The 23,101-nt window shown below is 28.7% G+C and overlaps 2 protein-coding genes across 2 annotated transcripts in view; both read left to right on the top strand.

Annotated features, from left to right (window-relative positions):
* The first annotated feature begins 5,712 nt into the window (after positions 1–5,712).
* Positions 5,713–17,126, top strand: LOC111626825 (TWiK family of potassium channels protein 7-like). Its single transcript, XM_023370343.1, has 4 exons — positions 5,713–6,206; positions 6,290–6,567; positions 16,329–16,518; positions 16,622–17,126. The coding sequence occupies exons 1-4, from the start codon at positions 5,792–5,794 to the stop codon at positions 16,822–16,824; spliced, it is 1,086 nt and encodes a 361-aa protein (XP_023226111.1). The 5' UTR covers positions 5,713–5,791; the 3' UTR covers positions 16,825–17,126.
* Positions 17,127–17,221: 95 nt separating this feature from the next.
* LOC111626835 (potassium channel subfamily K member 2-like) overlaps positions 17,222–23,101 on the top strand; it is an 8,424-nt gene continuing 2,544 nt past the window's right edge. The window contains exon 1 of the mRNA XM_023370352.1: positions 17,222–17,419. Within this exon, the coding sequence (XP_023226120.1) occupies positions 17,222–17,419 (198 nt within the window). The remainder of the gene's footprint in view (positions 17,420–23,101) is intronic.

The following is a 23,101-nucleotide window of genomic DNA, read 5'->3' as shown; positions in this document are numbered from 1 at the left end:
ACTTATTTTTTTGTATTCTAATTTTTAAAATATAAATACGTCTCTTGAATTAAAATTTATTTAAAACAATTATCTTTATTTTGAATATTTCACGTTTTAATGTAAAATTTTTGAGTATCTGTAAAATTAGTAACGAAACGTACTTCGTCATACGATGTTTTTGTCCATCATTCTGATCAATTAACCATCAGCTTAACGGCTTTAGATGCTCGATCCTTTCCTAATTTCTTTGTTTCTTCTTACTCACTACCAGATAATTCATTTCCATTGATTCTTCGTCTTCTTTTTATGTCAGACATTAGAGTCCCGATTTCCTTTCATTAGTTCATTCCACACATTTGTAATTTTCTCCTTATAAATTTCTAAGATATAACTTTTTGTTCCATTGCATTCCTCCATCTAAATAATGCTTTAAGCGGGGAAATTCTATATTTATGTTAAATTCATCCATTTTATGCGAAGCCAGCTTCTTCTAAGCTGTCTTCTAAACATCGATACAGTTTTTCCTACATTTAATTCGTGATTTCATTCCCTTATCGAATATACATTAATAATTGATTAACCCAAAATATAATACACGTAATTTAATTAATTGATTTAAGTGATACTGTACTTTTGATTAATTCAATTAACGTGAAACACTGTTATACTAATGCTATGTGGCTGACAGTTTCGCCCATTATGGACGGGGCGGATTTTCAGTGAAGACGAGGAATGGGAAATGATGCTCATATCCGTATTACCATGGTGGTACCATTCTCCACAATAACTTATGGGGACTAACGTATCAGTGGCCGATTGGATAAAATTATTGAACACTGGTAATTTGTCATGGGTACGCGCCTGGCCAACTGCTGGTAATGTGGAGTTTTCCGGGTTTTCTTCATGTTTGTAACACTTAAACACTACTTCCCAGTTTCCTTAAAAAACCTCCCAGGAGGCATTCCTCCTCGGCAGATCGCCCACGTGTCGCGTTGCCATAATTAAATAAACCAAACCACTGGAAGATCCGAGATCAAATCTGGGAGAGCAATACCGAAAATTTTGCATGGGCCATCAGTTACGGATTTGTCAGGTTTCGTCTGTCACCACTCAGTCACCCCCTATTGTAAGTTTGGCAGAACTCACGATTGACATGGAAATAAGGCTCTCTGGGTGCTCACAGGACTGAAAGAGTTAACATTGACAAACAAAATGATAAAGTTTTAATATCAGGATTTTTAACACACTTAGAATCTGCTCATAAAAAAAGCACATTTGTCCACATATATACGGCGTTGTTTAACAGCATAAAGGATGAAAAATTGCTTAATCTAACATCGATAATTAACATTTACAAAACATATACTTGGACATTATTTCGTTTCCGCACTGAAAATATACTTTGCATACTAATTTTAAGCGTGATATTTAATATACTTCCGTGAAGTTGTTTTACTGAATACTTTTATAACTACTAAAACTCAACAATAAAATTTTAATAATGGAGGTATCTCATGCAAATTTTCCGTTTCAGATCTTCATGAAATCATTCTAGATATTTACATTGTTATTAAAGGACTTTATTTACTTTGACCTCATCTTGTATTCGATTCACTTAACTTATCAGAATGTTGCAAACCGAAAAGCTGTGGTTAAAGTGCAAATTTATGTTTCTATCTCTGCTACGAGTGAATGTTATGGGTAGATATGTAGATGGAATTTCGAAAACTTTGATAAATAGGAAAATCAGAAAAGTGTGTATAAAAATTATATATTTATCTGAGTTTTGTAAGAAAATCATTAATAATATTTATCATAAAATCTCTATCTGTTTCGATGATAGAAACTATATTTTTTTAATGATTTTCATTGCAGAATAGCCACAATGTACAAAAAGGTGGCGATAAACAGTAGTTTGAATGGTTTACTCGTAAATAATAGAATAAAATCAGAAAAAATGAATTTTGAGGAAAAGTTCATAAGTGATATATGAATTTTTGTAATAAATTGAAGAAAATAGGATTTGTTAATGATAAACCAAGATTTGAACATCCAAATTCGGAATGTATTATTGTCTCCGGATCCTAGATCCGGGGACAATAATACACTCAGGAACAAGTCCAAATAGTCTTTAATTCGTTGATAATGTAAACATACAACTACTGACGGAAAAAAAGGCGCCAATATATCCCCACTCACGTTCTTCCTGACTATCGCCCCCTGGCCGCGACATATCTTTAGAGATACACTACACCCCTTTCTCTTATGTTTGAAAGTCTTGCAGGTATGCTGGAGGAAGGACTGTACGACGTGGTCGTGGTGAGTGCTGAGCGTAGCTGTGATCCAGGTCGACATGGTCTGGTGGGGCTGTACCTGATTCCTGTTCCGCGTTTGGTAGCCATTTTCCGTTGCATCGTGAGTTACGAAAGAGCGGTATCTCATCTGTTTTATGTATCTGTGTCAGAGGCCTTGTGATGTTTAAACTTCATAGTTTACCGGTCCGGTACGACGAGTCACGACAGCTGGAATCCATTCTGAGTTCCCTCTTGCCCTGCGGATGTAGACAGGTGCATGTTTTTTAATGGTGCGTACCTGTTTCCTAGGTCCCGAGTTTTGTGTAGAGGGTGGTGCCAGGTCTGGGTGCACAAAGTCGACATGTTTGCAGACGTCACTTTGACAGCACTTCTGCTGGGCTCTTCTCGTACTTGCACAAGGAGTGATGTGTTGTTGTAGCAGAAATTGACATAGTTTTTTGGACCAATCCCCATGCATCATTTTCTTCCTTTATAATTTTATTTAATTAAAATTAATATAGAATTGTTTATTCATATCAGAAGATTAAAATTTATAAAATGACAAATGAATCGACTACCGTTAGCCCAAATTACATAGTATCTGTATGCTGTATGTAATTAGCACAAAAGCCTGATAATAAATCCGGCTTGATTGTTAGTTTAGAATTATTTATTAGAGAGGTTGCGGCCAACGTTTTCATCTCTAAAACGTGAACGTCGAGTGCCGCCATCTTGTAAGTCTAGAAGTTTGACGATGGCGTTTCAAATATTTGCTTTTCTAGATTTAAAAACAAAATTGAAATTGTTTTTTCAGCCCATTGGTAAACTTTATATTGTTGGTGCACTACTTACAAACTGTCACACTTGCTTATACGGTAGTGCAACATCAGATTATTTTAATTGCTTACCCCTCAAACTGGACAAATACTTAGAATGCAATCAATAAATAAACAAAGAATTTTTTCAATTTTATAAAAACTTAGTTTTTGTTTAAAGTTTCATAAATAATTCTAATTCTCATAACAATCTTCTTTCCTCTCCATCCTGCTTCAGTCTTGCTTCTCTCTCTTTTCTCTCTAAATTTAATTTTTCTTGTTCCAGTTTCAGTATTTTCAACTCTACCTGCAGTTGTTCTTTCTTTAAATTTAATTCTTCTTGTTTCAACTGAAGCTGTTGGTCTTGCTTGCTTTGTAAGTATGAGTGAAGAAAGTTTTGTTTTCTTTTTTTTTGAGAAATTGGTATCTTCATCTAAAAATAATATATGTTTAGAAATGTATAGTTATTATACAACTTTTGTAGTAATTATATTATAAAGAATTTTTAAGTTTTTATATTTACCAGATAGAAATTCGGGGAATGATGCTCTTAAAGATGCCATCGCCTCATCCCTAACTTGCCGCACAGCAATGGCTTGGTGTTGATTTCTCAGTTGTTTTCTGGGTCTCATATTTTAACTCTTTTTATTTCTTATAGAAGTTGATTACGTTCTGTAAATTCCTCTTCTTTTCCAGATTTTCTCAAACTGGCTTAATCATTCTGAAAGAAAACTGTTTTAATATACTCTATTTAAAATAATTTAACACCGTGGTTCTCAATCCGTGGTCCGTGAAGCCACTTCAAGTGTTCTGCGAAAAAATCAAATATAAAATTAAAAATTGTTGGAAAAGCAAAATCAATATAATGTAAAATAATTTTTGTATGGGAATGTAATCAGCAAACACTAATAGACCGAGTGCGCTCTTGATTTCAAAAAGGTTTGTCACCCCTGCTTTAAAGCTGATGTATTGTAATTGTTCTGCGGGGAAAAAACATCAAAGTTTAGTGTTCCCCCGACTTCGAAAAGATTGAAAACCATGGCTATAACAAATTAACAGGGACACTGTGTTTTAGAATACCCTTATAATAAAATTAGACTTCTTGAAAATTCATATTTAACTAAAAACATGAACATTTCAGATATTCAAAAACGATCCTTTTAATTTATCAGAGATTTTACATACATTTATTATATAATTTAATTATTTTAGTTAATTACTAGGAGCAGTCTTGAAAGTAACCTGATGGAGTAAACCCACGATCTAGAATATACTACGTAGAGTGGATGTGATCTTAGATACAGCGCTTTTGGTGGCAACGACGGGTACTAGCGACCGCCATTTTACTTTAAGTCAAAACATTGAAGTCTATACCACGTGTTGGGCAGGATTGTCACTTTAGAATCTATTTTTCTTATCTAAATCTAGATTATTTTGTTTACCCCTAGATTTAGGATTTAGACAATTAGATAAACGATATAAATCTAGATTGTTTCATATCGAATTTAGCTATTTTTAGATTTTATTTAAAGGAAGAAATGTCTTGTTATTCACTTACAAAATTAAAAAAGAAAAACTAAGTAGAGTCATTTTGACTTAGTTGAGGGTTAAAATTCGTCCTTTCTTTTGCACACTTTTACGCAACGAGTTACAATATTCTTGCTCGTTGCTTTTACACAACACAAATGGTATGTCCCATTGACTAAAAGGAAAATGGCGGGTGTGTATTCAATTTTCTTTCAATATGGCATCGCTACAGCCACTCTATGTAGTATATTCTAGGTCGTCAGAGTAAACCTACTTGGGCGCATCGTGTCCAAGTAAGCTTATCAGATAAAAAAATTGTAAATGAAGGACGAATTATTCTAAAAAGGTAGACATTAAGAATATGTTTCAATAGAGGGAGGACGCTTTTTAAAGTCAAAATGAAGAGCATGCCCTTCAGGCTTCATATGTCAACCACAAGGAAGACATGTTCTCATTTTGGATGACAATGTGGCGTTTCTATTCATAAGTATCTAGTGAGATTTTAATTTTTATACCTTTTCGCACTTTAACCTCTATAATTGCTATCATACACTGTATTATTTATAGGGGAAAAAACACAAATTAATTTTTCGAAAAATAAAGTTTTATTTGGGTTAAATCTTGTTCCATAATTTTAAATTTATCAGAATATAAATTAAAAATTCATAGAAAAAAAATGTAATAAGTAAAGGTAGATTATAAATGTATAACTTTTTAATATCGCTGTTCTCAATCTATTACAATTTCCGCTAAACTAGGTTAATTGATACAAAGACGAAGACAAAGTACATATTTAAAGAACAAAGAATTCTCAAAGATAAATAATAATTGTACAAACTTGTTTACTGTATTTTCAAAATATCTTCTGTATAAATTATTAATTTCCTCTACTGTACACAAAAATATATATATAAAAAAAGTCATTTATAGATATTTCGTGAGATTCATGATGGATGGTACCTCGTACCGCTACCTTTATTGATTTATACAGGGTCACGCGATTTTAGGGCCGAGTCTATGTTGTGGAAACCGAAGCAAAGAGATAGATGTGCATCGATATGTTCTCTTTACTCGTATTTCTGTTTACTATTAACCAAGGCAACACTCTATACAATAAAAGAATCTGTTGGCTGACGATCCTATGAGTGAAGACGTTATTGAAGATCTTACAAGATGGCGGACGACAATGGTTTTAGCTGTTTTAAGTTATTTTTCAGAATTTTATTTTCTCATGTTGGCATGTTATTATTGGTTGCTGGTTACACGATTCTCGGAGCTTATATTTTTGTATGGGTAGAGAAACCGGCTGAAGAAGAAAGAAGATTAGAAAGAGAGGTTATTTCTTTGACTGTTAATGATTCGCTAACTTATTTAGTGAATCTTTTTTGGTATTGGCACACTATAAACAACGATTCGAAAGCGTCGTGGAACGAAAAAGTATACGGGGAATTGGATAATTTGAATAAATTTATCATCGATGCCGTCACCGATTATGGTTATGATGGTACTTTCGTCAGAGAAGAGTGGGATTACGATTGGACTCTTAGTAACTCGTTGCTCTATGTTGTTACCATTTCTTCGACTATAGGTATGTTATTTTATGTTATACCATAGTAAAAATATACCGTGTTATCAGAGAAATAATCAAATTATCTTTTGTTTTTTTTACAGGTTACGGTCACATCGCTCCCGTGACTCAATTAGGAAAGTTAGCCACCATACTATACGCCATCGTTGGGATACCTTTACTTTTAGTGTGTTTAGCTAATATTGGTGATGCCATGGCTTCCTGTTTTCGTTGGATATACAGTCGCTTGTGCTGTAGATGGTGTCGAGCTCGTAGGAGGAGGGCCGAATATACACCACTTATGGTGGCTCAGATGGGAGGAAGATTACCTCCTCTCCATAGCGACGAAGTTGGTGAAGAAGAGTATATGCCGACAACACAGGTAGGTTCATTTTATTTGAGTTTATATTAATAGCATTCGAGGTAAACATGCATTTTACATACTTACAAATTGTTAAACAATGGAGATATAATATATATTGAAACATAATTAGGCTTAATATATACATAATCAGTACCATAAGACCACTATAAAAGGTTTTTATATTAAAAACAATTATTTAGACATCAAATTTATGCAACTTTAAACAAAAACGATGCTAATTTCCTTGCAATTCATAAGGCTAATATTTAATTTTATAAAAATGAATTATTATTATTATTATTTTCATTTGAGTAAAGTAAAATAAAATTAATTTATTTAAAAACTTATAATGTAATGCTTAATAAGCTAATTCAATTAAATTATCCTTTGAAATTATAAATAAATATATTTTTAAACGTATTAGTCTTAACGAACTCAACAAAGCTTGTCACAAATCAAGCAGGAAATTATTATGTTTAATTTTACTTATTTATTCTTCTCTAATTAAATTAAATTAAATAAATTAATTAATTAAAAATAAATATTTAAAGTATTGTTTATAATTTGACATTTTCATAATCTGCATCTGTTCTACTCTGTCTATTTTTCCATGTTTTTCATTCAAAAAATTTCCTTTTAAATATTTAATTCCTGGTAATATTTAGATATTAAACTTTGTTAAATGAATTCCAGACAATTAAATACATCCCTAATCATTTTATTTTTGTTAATTCTAAGTGCTTAAAACTAGTTGAACCTCAAAGGACTAGATAAATACTTTAAATTGCTCTTAATATTTATGTAAAGGACTTAAAATATTAGAATATATATGAGAAAAGACTGCTTAGATAGCAATTTTAGCTTAAGCATTCTATCATAGTAATTTTTTTTATATATAAATATCCCTGAATCTACTGAACAACAAAAATTTAGGTGTATTTTCGAAAACAATTGTTCTTAGTCAGCTAAATGTTCATTTAAAAATCTTATTATAACAATGTCTGCCGTCCAAAAGTGAGTTAAACAAAATATATTTATTAATGAACAATTAGAAGCGATTTAGGACGAAAATAATTTTTAAATTATCTTTCGGTTAAATGACTTTTGGGCCACCCTCTCGTTAATTAAATATTTTGAGCGTTTAAATAAGGTAAATATCTATTTTATATGCTTTCTTTGGCAAGTATTTTAAACTAAAATTCATTATTTTTGTTGATATTTTTAGTTGGTTAATCTTCCCTCTCGTGAGACGTTTTCCCGTGTCAGATGTGTATCAAAAAATAAAAGAAGAGAAGCAGAGAAGTCTTATAACTTATTTTAGAGGCCGTCGTTGTTAATTTAATCCGTATATATATTTAGAAAAATAATTGTTAAGTTGGATAATCTTTCAGTATGGCTACTATTAATGTAAAGCTATTTTTATCACTATTAAAGAGTATCAATTCGGCTCTTTAAGAGATGACAGAGCTTATTAGTAATAGCTAGATAATGCAGTTTATCGTCAATTCTCAACGTACTTCGATTTAGTTTATTGATGAAAGCTTTGTTAATAGTTTTCGATCGATTAAGCGGTCTTCTGAGATGATTTAGGGTATTAAGTAACCTTTCCAGGCTCGTTTAACACGCTTTAATGTTCAAATTAATGTTTTAGGGAGTAGAAATACTCAGTAAAATTAAGAAACATGCAAAAAAAATAAAGATTAAACTGTTAGTTATTCAGGAAAATATCGAAAATGTAAATCAAATTAGTCGAATCTCTGAACACTGAACACTCAAATCTTAATTGTATAATTCATAGGGAAGGGTTCTCAGAATTTTATCAAAATAACAATTATTTTCTATGCTTCTTTCATAGCAATCTCTTGTCAAAGCAATTTTCTTCTTAAGGTTTACATATTGTTTCAGAAAAGTTTAGAATATTTTGGGAATAATTGTTCTTAGGGCACAATTGTGGAACACCTTCTTTAATTAGAAGACTGTATCCCATTTCAGAAGGATCTTACAAGGCACATATTGTATTGCAGTTTGAACAGATATATACAGCACTTAAGGTAATATATATATATATATATATTATATTTAGGTAAATATTATAATTGGAAAAAAAACAAAAAACATACTCTTATAACTCAGAATTCATGTTAAAAAAATGAAATTTATACCATGCCTAGAAGCCATAAAGGCTATATTTGGCCTGAAGGTCTCAAGTTCCACACTTCTGGATTAAATTATGCTTATTAAATTGTGTTCTGATGGGTAATAATTATTTTCTAAGACTCTCACATTACAAAATGTTGCCTAATGTCACTACTAAAGCAATTATTTTCATAGAATTCGCACAGAATTAATAGGATTGTTGAGAGTTTTAATTGTCTCTAGTAAAGCAGATCAGAGCAATTATCCTTATAAATATCCAAAAATATTTATTGTTCCTTATATATTTATTAAATTTTAATGTCGAAATTTTGNCAATATTTTGCTGATAAATTAGAAATTTTTAAAGTTATTTCTAAGCCCTATATAAAGATAAATTTAAACAGAATATATAAAAAAAATTAAATTAAATTAAAGGAGGGAAAAATTTAGAATAAACTTTAAAATTACGAAAGAATTTTTATAGATTTAACAGAGATGATTTTAATAATTAAAATTACGACTGGATCGATATTATTTTTAATAAATGATAATTAAAAATGCATGCACATCAATTAATTATTTTGTGGATTTTTTTTTAAAACAGAAAACATTGTTAATTAATTAAAATTAATTTTAAGTGTATAAATTATTTTAATTAATAATTACATTAATTTTAAAAAAAATAGAAATTTATTACAGAAAAATCATAAATTACACTTAAAAACAGAAAGAAAATTTTAAAAAATAATCACAATTAAAGACTTTATTAATTAATGTTTAATTTCTTTAAGAATTTGAATAAAAATTAAAGAAAAAAATTATTATATTTAAAGATTTAATCTTTTATTTTAATGCATTATTAATTTATTAATTACAAGTTAATTAAATTTCAAATTACCTATTTAAATACTTATGTGTGAAGAAGTATAAATATAAAAACTGCAAAATATCTTGAGAATTAATTAAGTTGATTTACATGGCATTAAATTCTTGACTGGAGAAAGATGTGAGAGATTTCAAATTTAAAATTCTTAATAATAAGTGCGTTCAACATTGTTTTACGGAATTAAATTAATTTCACAATGAAAAAATATTTCATAAACGATGCGAAAAATTATAAATAATCTGTAATTCTGGTTGGGAATAAATGCTAAAAATTACAGAAGTTTTCATGTAATTGATCTATGAAAATTAAGGATAATTGTAATTAGAAACTAAAATTAATTGTATATAAAAAGTAAAAATAACTAGGAATAATTGTAGTTAAAAATTGAAGATAATTATAATTAAGACAAAAATTAAAAACATTTTATGAAATTATACACAAATTTATTTGATGGGGTGGAGATTCGAATGAGTTAATTCAATAAAAGTTGGGTTAATTTAACGATAAAATTCTAGAAAATTGAATCTGGATTTAGTCTCGAGGCCCACTAATACGGCCTTTTTTTTCTCATCGAACAGGCCCACAATTGGTGTAACCAAATGATGGAAATGGCTGTCTCTTTCTTAAAAACTAAATGTCTTTATCTCTGGTCATATACCTTAAATTAATAATATCTGAACTAATTTTTCAATATGAAGAAAAAATGGCTTATCTTGTAGAGAATATGAAAAAAGATTGGATAAGTATTTATTTAATCCTCTTAAGTGCAGTGGTGATGTGTCATTCACTTAAATGATTCGGGGTTAATCTCATTTAGCGGATAAATCTTAAGTTAATCTTTTTTTTTTTTGTTTTTGTTCTTAGTTCGAATTCGAACTTTTAGAGTGTAGGAGCGTTCAGTGCACTTATTGCAATGTGATTATTTCTAGTTTTAAATTACCTTAAATGTCTTACGGAAGTGTTCCACTCGATGACTTGGTTTCGAAGACATTTTCCCTCTTTAGTATTGTAAGAATGATGTGATAAGGTAACACAACACATGGGAAATCTGCCAAGAGGAGAAAGATTTCTAAAGTAAACTTATCCCCTATTTGGGTGTTAGGCACGCAAAGAAAACCGGGAAAACGCCACATGGACAGCCGTTTGGTGAGGCCCGAATCTGCGACCAATCTAGCAGCATTCAGTTTTATTCACTCAGTCACTGGTGAGGAGGTTAAATCTACGTTAGAGATGTTAAATCTACATACATATAATTATGAGTACATTTAAGCGTGTCTAACAATCTCAATGATATAAAAGGAATAGAGGGATGGAGCGGAACACTTTCCCAAGAAACCAAATCTTTTACACTTAGAATAACTGCCCTATTTCATGCTTTAGTATGGGAATGGAAAGCCATTCATGATTTTAACACTTTAACACGGCCTTGGTTTTGATATCAATCATAATCAAGACCAAGACCAAGATAGAAATTCTCGATATATCTTTAATTAACGAAATAGTAGAAATTTATTGTTTGTGGACAACTACTGTATAGATTAACTTTCTTTAAAATCATAGTTGAAATGTGTGTCATGTATAAAAAAAATTATGTATATAATAAAGAATCTTCTCCAAGTTTATCCTGTGAGAAATTTAGGGAAATGAGAATAATCTATTTAAGCATTTTTCATTTAAAAGAATAAAGAAAGTGGAAATAATATTTTACTTCAGACAGTATGGAAAATATTATATTATGTCTACATAAAATAGAAATCTCTATGTTTTCTATACACTACTAAATCCTTTAACCTATCTAAACGTTATCTCTACCCTGCGTAAAATATACGCTATCATACAACCTTGGCACCCTCCCCCTCCCTCTGGTTTCATCCCCTATTAATTCTTAAACCTTTTAACCTATCTACACCAAATCTTTCATACTAATCTCTACGACCCTGCATAAAATATATGCTATCATACAACCTCGACACCCTTCCCTTCTTCTGATTTCTACCTCCGACACTTCGTGATAAACATAATTGTAGACTAAATATAGTTTTCACTTTAATAATTGTCCTTATTAGATTTCTCCTGGGAAACACTGGACATAAGTGACTATAAACAATAAAATTTAAAAATAGTTAATAAAATAATTTATTCTCTATGATGAATAAATAATTAATAACTAGTGAATAAAATATTCTCTCCAAACAAAATAAGTAGTCTTCTATAATGCATAAAATAAATTAAATATACACCTTGTGATGTATCAGATTAAATTAAAGTTCAAATAAATTGTTGTAAACGCAAATAATAATTGTATATTATCTTTTAATGATTTTAAAAATGTAATTTTTATTAATTTATACATACATAAATTCGAAAAATTAATATAAAAATCCAGCAACGAGTTGCTTAACTTTTCCGGCAGAAAAGTTAAAATCATGTGTGACGCCATCTATTGTGAAATTTTATTTTAAAACTTTTTATATTATTGATTATTATAAAACGGCAAAAACCTTAATTTTTAGGGTAGAGATGAGTTTTATAAAACGTTTTAAATGCCAATAACGAGTAGCATCTTCATTAATTCCGACTCTGTTCAAGATACGACCCTTCTATCTCTCCACCCAGTTGACCTTTAACCACCAAAATTTAATATCATCAATCTCCCTAATACATAAACCTCCCTGCAAAATTTCAGAAATTTTCGACAAAAGGCACAAGAATTATTAAACTTTAAAGTGACCCCCCCATACACACACAGGAAAAATCTCCAAATTTTTTTTTGCATTTCTCGACGTTTCATGAGCCAAAAATGTAAAAATCTTAAGTTATAAAGATACTTTTAACTTTAGCCGAGAAACATTTACACTTTATGTCGTACATTAACAAAATAATTTACCCAATTAACATTGTTGCATTATGAATTTTAATATGATAACATTTTGGTAGACCATTTCACAGTCGTTACAAAAGTTTATATTTATAAACTATCCTTACACATTCGAACCTCCAATAACGGACATATTCGTTCTCGTCGGTGGCCGTTGTTCGGAGGTTTGCATAAAAATTCACTTATTTAAAAGAAGGAAATTAGGTAAGAATTTTCAATTAAACATTCGTCAGTATGTTTGCTCGTAATAAAACACTTAAATATAAGACAATTTTCTTTGATGCATGCTAATAAATACTATAATCTTGGTTATAAATAATTCAAATGGCTTCTATTTTAAGAGAAAATAGCAAAATTTTATATAAAAATCTGCTTATTTGTCTATAAATTTCGAAATTTTGGGACATTTAAACTCAACTAAATTAAACTATGTAATTGCATTTAATTGGGAAACGAACAGACAAACAGTACACTCGAATATACGCTGTATAATGAAACCTATAAATGGCTTCATTTCATTTGGTTGTCTGTTCGTTCTCAATATTAATATTTAACTAGAATTTTAAATTAGAATTTACAAAAGAATTTCCTAATTTTGACTAATAAATTATTTAAAGTTTTAAAATATAATTATTTTACAACTTTATAATTTAATTTTATTTTGCATTTGAATTGTTTTCGAGAACTAAATTATCGAAATTTGTATCAAATCATTAACATATCAGACAGACAGACAGAATACAAATTAATATGTGACATTCTACAATGTAATTATAAATTGATGACTCGGCATGGAAATAAATGTTTTAAAATATTTATTTCCTTATTATATATCCTAAAATTAATTAATTATCCTTTGCTCTTTATCCTTATTTGCGTTAATTATATAATGAAAATCCTTAATATCGATTAGGGAATTATACAAGATATTTAGATCTGTATTTGTTTTCTTTTATAGAATGGAATTACTAATTACATGCATAAAACATATAAATAATTTTTAGCTAATTCATCAGATTCGATATATTTTTAAATCAATAATTATATGTTTAAACCATAACTTATTATTCTATGTTATCTACAGGATGATGTTATTAAACATGTTGTGTTATTTACAATAAAAAATATTGTTTTATTTTAAAAAATAAGGCAAATAAATATACTGTGATACTGTACAATAAGATAGATAAACAGAATACAAATGTGTTTCAATGTACAGTACAATATAGCTTTCTTTATGGCTCTTAACTCTTGTTCTGGCCTACCAATGGCCGATTGTATACCACTGAACACTGCTAGTTGGTCGTGGGTTCGCACCCCATTAAAGGGCTGGTCACGTGGAGTTCTTTTACGTGTGTAACATTTAAATAAGGACGTTTCCCATAGAAAATCCTCTCGAGAGGTACCCTTTTGGCGTGTTGCATTGTCTTCTTCCAACACTCCAATCCTTCTTCTTGTAAACAGATGCTTAGAATGCATACACAAAATTTAAAAGCATAGTTTAATTCATACAACTCCTTTATGAGACGAGCTTTGGAGCTTCACGTTTACGCTTTTTATTCCACACAAGACATTTAAGAACGTTAACACATCAGACAGACAAAATACAAATTAACTCGTAAGCTTCACGTATAGAACAAGAAGTGTAGAAGACGAATAAGAAGCTTAGGAGCGTAGTTTAATTTACATAATTGATTGCATATAACAAAGAGGTTTGGGAACTTTAAAGCTTCTTATTCCTTAGAAGAAGCTTTAAAGCTTTGTGCGTAAGCATCAACATATCATACAGATTGATAGAATATAAATTAATGTATATCATTCTGCAATGTATTGTACCCTCCTAAGTTTCTTGAAGAGAACGAGAATTTTTTTTATTATTATTTTAATATAGTTTAATTTAACTTTTGGAACTGATGAAACTAATAAAATTTAGTAGAATGTTGCAAAAGTACTCTTCTGTACTTCAAATAGGATATTGATTAACATAAGTATAGGCATAAAAATGATTATCTTTTACTTCTCTCAGCTGTCATCTTCAAATAATAATGCGATTGTTTGAAGTAGAAATCAGATTTATCTCCTCTGATTACTATCATTTGGCTGATCATTAAGCAATTTTCTATCTATGCTTTATTAATGGATGCCATAAAAAGATACACTTCCATCAGAAGGAGCCTGTTTGATCCGAAATGAGTGCTAAACAGGATCGTTCTGATGGAAGCGCAGCAATTTTTCGCCATTTAATCTGCTCCTGTTTACAATTTATCTACTTTTTTTTAATAATTTACTCATCTCGTGGAGACAATTATTAATAAAAACTTATTTAATTACTTCTAATTATAATCGGCTTTAATTTTTTGGTTTTTATTTTATGACATTTTTCTTTCCCGTTTGTTAATTAATCGATCTGTACCATTACATAAACATTGTTGGTTAAATTTATACAAGAATTTTTCATTAAAAATGTAAATTTTTCATAATATTAATGTATATATGTATATAGATAGGTATTATATTACGAATTTCTATCAACGATGCTTGCAACTTTTTGAAATCTAAGATTGTTGTCATTATTTTTGCATCGTAAATTATAATTAAACGGAAATTAACGGAGATAAAGAATTTTCTTCCGTCATTTTTCAAATATTAAAAAAAAAATTGAATTTATTTTAAAAATATATCACAAGAAACTTGTTAAATACGATTCGTTTCACTGCTTAGTTAGGTGAGAAAACATTAAAATATATGAAAATTAATGATAATTATAATTAAAATATAAGGATAATTGTAACTAAATTGTAATAATAATTGTAAATTAAAATGTTAGATAATTATAAATAAAATGTAAAGACAATTGCAAATCGAAAAGTTAAGGTAATTGAAATTTAAATGTAAGGATAAATTGCAAATTGAAACATAGGATAATTGTAATTAAATTGTAATAATGATTGTAAATAAAAATGCTAGATAATTATAATTAAAAATAAACATAATTTTAAATTAAAATGTAGAATTAATTGTAGTTAAAGATAAGAAAAAGTGTACGGTAATTAAAATCTATGGATAGTTGTAGTTGAAAGTGAGAATAATCACAATTAAAATTGATCTTATTTATGCAAATAAATTAAATACTAATCAATTTTCGAAGAAATAATGAACTTATTTATCTTTAAGGTCTTCAAAATATTTTAATTTGAAATAAATCAAGAGAGAGATCTAAATTAATATTGCAATTAAACGAATTGTTTATATTTTAAGAGAATTCTTACGGACTTAATTTGATTGTAAATTAATTTTGTGAAGATTTGTTTTGAAGTTATGATTACAAATAAAAATTATCGAATGTAAATTCTTTGAAATAATAAACACGGATATTTTGAGGCCCTAATTAAATTTAAATAAACAAAATGGCTTCAAAAATTGTATTTTATATTTTTTTAAATAATAAAATTTGTCAATAAATAAAGATTTATTTTCTCTTAATATACAAGAAATGCTTAATACACATTTCTGGGGACCTCAAAAATATTTTTTAGGCCCCCAGAAATGTGTATTAAGCATTGCATTTCTTAGAACCCATTGCATTTATGGGGGCCTCAAAAATATTTTTGAGGCCCCCATAAATGTGAGTTGAAGATTCTATCACAGTTAAATTTTCTGTGATGAAAGTAGAAGTAGGCCCTGCAGAAAGGGCTTAGCAAACCATTTGTCTACTAGCCTTTCATTTAGGGCCTACTTTTATCTCGAACTTTTAGCAATTCAAAGAGTGTAATAACCATACAGTTAATTAATTTAACACGTTACTATTAAAAACACGCCTAACAAATGTTAAATACCATAAATTTCAAATAGATTAATCATTAATTTTTATATTAACAGGTTGTGGTTCCTATCGTACTTAACCTGATCTTAATATCCATGTATATCTTAATTGGAGCCATATTATTCGGTTTCTGGGAAGGTTGGGATCTCTTGTCTGCTGCCTATTTTACCTTTGTAACCCTGACAACCATAGGATTTGGAGATTACACACCAGGAAAATCCTTCTTAAACTATAAGGATGGAGTATGTAAGTTAATTTTATTATTATTATTATTATTATTATTATTATTGCTTAATTAAAATGGTATTTTGATGAGTTGTCATGTAACAAATAACTTGTTTCAAAACAGCCGCATCGATGACCATGGTTGCAACGTGCGCGTACGTGTTGCTTGGCATGGCTTTGGTCAGTATGTGCATTAATTTGATGCAGGAGCAACTGATCGAGAAAGTCAAGTGGTTCGGAAGAGAAATTGGACTCATAAAAACACCCACCGAAGAAAAAAGTAGATCGCCTTCCATACATTCTTCCGATACTGGACAAAAATACTAAAAATGTGTGCGAAAATGTGTGCGATTTTAAATACAATATTTTTTATTAGATGTTTTTCTAGCACAATAAACGAGTGCTCATTCAAAATGAGAGTGCTTCAATTTGTAAATATGTGGATGTGCCTTATGTCACGTTTGTTTGATCAAAATCATCACATTGAGTTAACTCAATATTGCCCTCCCCCACGATTGTTAAGAATTTTAAACAGATAATTAATAAAAATGGAATGTTTGCATAATGTCTAATTTTTTAAAATTATGTTTGTAGTGTAAATTTTGAGTTTTGTAGTCAATAAGATCAAACGTAGGCCATTTGTTGAATAAGTAAACGTGTGTAACGAGTTTAAGTGACTTATATTTGAGTTTAAAATTTTTATAATATTCTAGAATGATCTAGAATGAAGGAATCTAGATCTGTCATTACGAACAACCAGAATGGTCCTGATATGAGGCCCCCAGGGCTTTGGCAAGGTAATTTTCTGCCCGGTGCTATTATGCAACCCCAGTTAAGCCGAAAAGATGGTACTTTATATATTGCTAGTTTGCGTAACATTAGCATTTATTATCTTAATAGCAAGTGTACTGGCAGTTATGGAGTATGTTGATACTCAGCAGGCATGTTAATCATTTTTCAGATATTTCAAAAATTTAGTACAGTAAGTACAGTAATTAGTAAATAAAATAAATTTATTTAATTTATGCCTCTTAACAGGAAAATTAGAAAAATCTTTCTTTATAAACAATAGACTCTCTTTACAGTATTATGCTATGTTTGCAAATTGCTATATTTAAATGTCGTACTTCATATCATTATGGTATGATTTTAGTTAAAATTGTTATTTGTAGGAACGAATCTCAATTACTGACATAGAATACATGGGAAATAAGGCTCGCTTTATGGCGGTTTTCTAGGAACCATTAGGCAGTAGAAGCGAGAATATATTGCATAAAAAAAATTTAATATAAGCGAGGTTGCGGCCGAAGTTTTCATCTCTAAAACGTGAACGTCGAACGTCGAGCGGCGCTATCTTGTAAGCGGCGCTCGACGTTCGACGTTCGCGTTTTAGAAATGAAAACTTCGGCCGCAGCCTCGCTATTAACTATAGACGAACGGATGGCCGAAGTGATTAAGCGTCAGTCTGCCGCTCTGGGGTACCCGAGATCAAATCCCAGGAATTTTTCATGGACGGATATATTGGGCCACGTCCTTCACCATCCGGCTGTCTCTATTGTGGATCTGGTAAAACCGATGATTGGCCTGAAAAAAAAAGGCTTTCTTAGTGCCCACAGGCCGAAAAGTTAATATATGATGAATTGTGTTTTGTTATTTTCCATTCTAATATTTCATTAACATGATCATTACACGAAAATTACAAAATATATAATTATTAGTAACAGTAATTATCTTGTTTAGATATGCACCTTGATACTTTAATTGTGTTATTTGTACACATAAATATAAATTTCAATTTAATTTTATATAATTACGATACATTGTTAATTGTATACAAAATTTACAAAAAGTAATAGAATGCATTGAAAAGAAAAGGAAAAAATGCTATAAATTTCAAATCGAAATAAATATTTTAAATTTAAATTGAAACTCCGACAAATGGCTGACAATCACGTGATATATTACTCTAGTGAACATGATAATTCACCAGAGGGCCACTTATTATTTTAATCTGGTAGCCCTCTAATGGTGATCACTGAAATTAACATCAAATAATTAGGCATTGACGTATATTAATGATAATTTCTTTCGAGTCATGCTAGCGTCGAGTTTTCCTTTCCTAGTTTTATTTCCGATTGTTTGAGTAATAAAATTCACAAAATTCGAATAAATTATGGATTTATTTATTTATTTTCTGCGCATATTAATAATCTGACGAACTTATCACAATTTAACTCCATTTCAATTCTTAAAATATTCATTTAATTAATCATGTAACCGATAATCAAAATTTTAGTAAATTACCTCTTCAATCTAATAATTAAATCATTATCTTTCCATCAAAATTAAAGCTTCTTATTTTAAATTAATGGGTTTAAATTTATAGATTTTTGAGGCTCTTGATCCAATTTATTTAGAAGCATTTCATATAAACATATGAAGAAAATGGTAAGGAACAGTGAGGTGAGGCCTCTGAAAAAGTCAGGTCTTCGGTCATAGATGGATATGACCATGCGTTAATGAAGCACTGGTTCTATCTGGATTTATTCCTTCTTTGTGAGGAATTTCGCTATTTATTGAAATGAAAAGAGCAAATTCTCAGTATACCAAAGTATATAAATATTCAAATTCACGTTTCTTTATTTATATTAACTTATCTCCGATGATTGATTGATAGGAAGGAATCATATACATGAATAAAAGATATTATTTTCCTTTATTTACTATGCAAAAACACGAATTTTGAAGGTTTTCTTTGAAAATATATGACCTGACATCGGATGAATTATACAAAAAGTATAATTATTATTTAATAATATAAATATCTCAAACAAACTGAATTAATTCAGGTTGTTTATCAATTGAATGAGGTTCAAATTAAGACCACTGATTTTTAGAAAATTCTATACAGACTGCTATTGTTTATCAATAAGAAAATTGCTTTGAGTCGTACATTTTGCTTCAAAAACTACAAAAATCCATTAAAATTTGAATTTAGAAAAGCTAAAAACCGCTACTTTACTCTGTGAAGTTTGCTTCCATGCACGTCTTTGCTAGATGCTTTTGTGTGATAAACTATATATACATACAAAACACTTATATTCCTGTCAATGGCTTTTACAGTCAAGCCTCAAAAAAGGCCACATCTAAACGGCAGCCATTTTTTTTATGTTCCCGTCAATGGCCGTTGTTCAGAGGTTTGACTGTACACTTACATTGCTATGATTCTTCGATACGATTCGTCAATTAGTTAAAACGCCCATCAAACATATTTCAATAAGCAAATATATATGACCACAAATAAGTTAACTTCGTATAATCGAGTCGAGCGAACCTCATTTATAAATATTTCCTATATTTCATTCTCATGAATATTACTGATATTTAGCTTATTTGGATATATAAAAATTGCTTCATCACTGACATTCGTTATTCCTTATTACAATTTATTAGTCGCTTGGCTTCTTTTAAAAAATTAAGCATGGCGCCAATTTAAAAATTAGTTTGTATTCTGCCAGATTGTATATATATATATATNACATTTTTGTATCGCCTACAAAAACTAACTGAAGGCTGTTCTTTCACCCAATTGCATTTAATCGAAAGTGATTTTTCTCAAATTTTTTTTCTTGATTGCAAGTTAATTTATTTTTATTCGTCTCCTTTGTTTAACAAGACGTGATGTTCCCATATTTAATTTAATTAGACAAAAGTGATACCTTTCAAATTAAAAAATTGAAGTTTATCTTCTTTGTTTAACTAAATTATTCATCCTTATTTAGATACGTTTAAATATTTTTATTATTATTATTATTTTTTAAACAAAAATTAAGTTTGCAATTCGAAGTATCAGCAACAAAAGAACAATCTATACTTATCAAAAATAAAACTGTCGGCCATTTTTCAGAAATACTCAACAAAAGTACTTACAAAATAACCTTCAAACAATGGCCACTTTTTAAATATTTCTGTAAGTGGCCGTAGTTTAGAGGTTGTACTTTATATACGTCGTATATCTTTTCAGTATAATTCATAAAATTTAAATGAGTCAGTTCGTTATTAGTATATTTTATTAATTATCGAAGTTAATAATCAGCGATTCGCTACATAATTAAACAACGTTGAAAATTAAATCATAGCTTAATAAATTTAACCAATATTAATGAATGTGTAATGAACTTAAAATTAATAATTTTTAGATTTATAACCAATATAATCGATTTTTTAATAATGCAATTAGGAAAAATCCGTTAAAAGTATCATTAAGAAGCTCTGTGATAAGACTTTGTTTCGGGTAAATACGTACGAAAGAGCGTCATTTAAGTGCCTTTGAATGAAAGTTGATAGAATAAATCTTCTATAACTCAAAAATTAAAAGCATTTTCTACCTCCAGGGATAAACATATCAGGAAATTATTAAATATGAAATTATCTTTCGTAAAATAAACGTTTGTATTCGATATTGATTTTATTTTATTATTATTATTATTATTTTTATTGACTAAATCTGTTATTTTTCCCCATATATCAAACATGATCGATAGCAATTTTATTTATTAACTGATATTGATTTTTATCTCAAGATAAAGTTCCTCCTCCTCTCTCTCTCTAGGTTATCTAACTAATGATACTTTCTTTAATACGAAAAATGGAAATATTATTTCTTTTTATTTAATCAAAATAAGATTTCTGCTCTTATTTTGATTATTGGCAATATATACACTTTTAAGTTTTTGTTTCTTTGAAACGGATTTTACTAATTAAAACTATTTCTTTCATCACTTTACTAATTGAGTGTTCCTTTCATTATTTTGTTTTTCTTCGGATGTGATCCTCTTTTCACTATTTTCCCTTATTGCAACTCGTCTCTAAAATTAACTTCTTTTCTGTTGCTTCCTTTAAGTAAAACTGATGTCATTTTCTTTCTCTTCTCTCCTTCAGCTCTTGGCTCTTGGCTCTGTTCTCCCAAACAAGGCACTATTCATTCAATTCTAACCCATTTGAAGCTGATATGTTTCTATATTTTATTAAAATTAATACAATTGTTAACTAATATGCTATTTTTAAAATATTTTATTTAATATTTTCAATTTTAATTTATCCATTTTCATAATTTTGTCACACCCAACTTCAAACTGAAGCAAAACAAAACCTTTATTTCTTACTCTATTTTCTCCTAAAAAAAAAACTGTTCACTCAATTCGATTCATTTGAGGCTAATATTTTTATATCTTCTTAAAATATATTTTATTAAATATAAAAATAATCCACTTTAAATGGATAAAACTGAGTGAAGAGTGCCAGATTTTTAGGAGAAAATAAGAAGAAACATAGAAAACTTTTTGGCTTCAGTTTGAAGTTGGATGTATCAAAATATAAAAATTTGTAAACTGAAGCAGAAAATTTAATAATTAAAAAATATTAGTATAAGTTTTCAGTTGCAATTTAGCCATTCTTTATACTTCTACACATCCAACTTCAAACTGAAGCCAAAAATTTTTAAATGCCTCCTAAAATAAATAAGATTCTTCACTCAATTTAATTCACTTAAATCTGAAATGTTATATATACATATATTATTAAAATTACTATTCTATTTAACTAATACTCTATTTTTAATTAATTTACTCAATTTTTTTTCAACTTAAATTTATTCACACATCCAACTTCCAACTGAATTATATACAATTCAGCACTAAAAAAAAACATGGCAAGATGTTATATATATATATTTATTTATTTATTTTAGGTTATAAAAATTCGAACTGGACAAAAATTTGTGACGAAAAGATAAATTTATTGTGCAAAGATACTGATTTTTTTAATATATTTTTTTTTTGGTTTTTTTTTTGCTCAAAGTAAACAACTTATAACAACACAAAAACATTTATCACAACATTTTATACAAAGGTATCTGTGGTGTGTATGTATGTCTGTGCTTCACGAATTCAAATAACCTTTTTTCTTACAACATTTTCAAATGATAATAATAATAATTAAATGTCTTTAAGACACATGTATTAATTAACATTCACATAAACATTTAAAAGAACAGGAGTTACAGAATAAATTTAAACATACAAACAATTCTTTTTAAAAAATAATTCAATGATATAACATCTCATTACAACTATTTTTCTTAGACTACAACACGAAAAAATTAAAAAAATAATATTAATTAATTAATTAATTAATGTTCTCAACAACTACACCCATGTAAATATTCAAACTACATAGATTCAAAAATTGAAACAATAACAATTAATTGTTTAAACATCCTTGTGATATGCCTCAATTTGTTTTACCAAATATTTTTGATATATTGAAAATGGAGAACAGTAAATTCTCCATTTTAATAAATAAATTTACAATACAACAACAATTTAAAAATTTCATATACATATATTGTTTTTTAATCTCACAGGATTAATTTTGTTTTTAGATTTAATTCCATAATTTTTTTAAATTCTAAATATAATAATAATATTAAAAAATAAATTAATTAATAAATACCAAAAAAAAATTAATGAAGTAATGAGGTGAAGCTGAACTACATGAAAGCTAAACATTGCTGCATTTTAATTAATCTTTTTTTTTGTATTTT

Source organism: Centruroides sculpturatus, unplaced genomic scaffold, assembly GCF_000671375.1.
Source record: "Centruroides sculpturatus isolate CEXI.00-Female unplaced genomic scaffold, Cexi_2.0 scaffold280, whole genome shotgun sequence".
NCBI lineage: Eukaryota > Metazoa > Arthropoda > Arachnida > Scorpiones > Buthidae > Centruroides > Centruroides sculpturatus.
The sequence above is the reverse complement of the archived record's forward strand: the minus strand, read 5'-3'. Positions and strand labels throughout refer to the sequence as shown.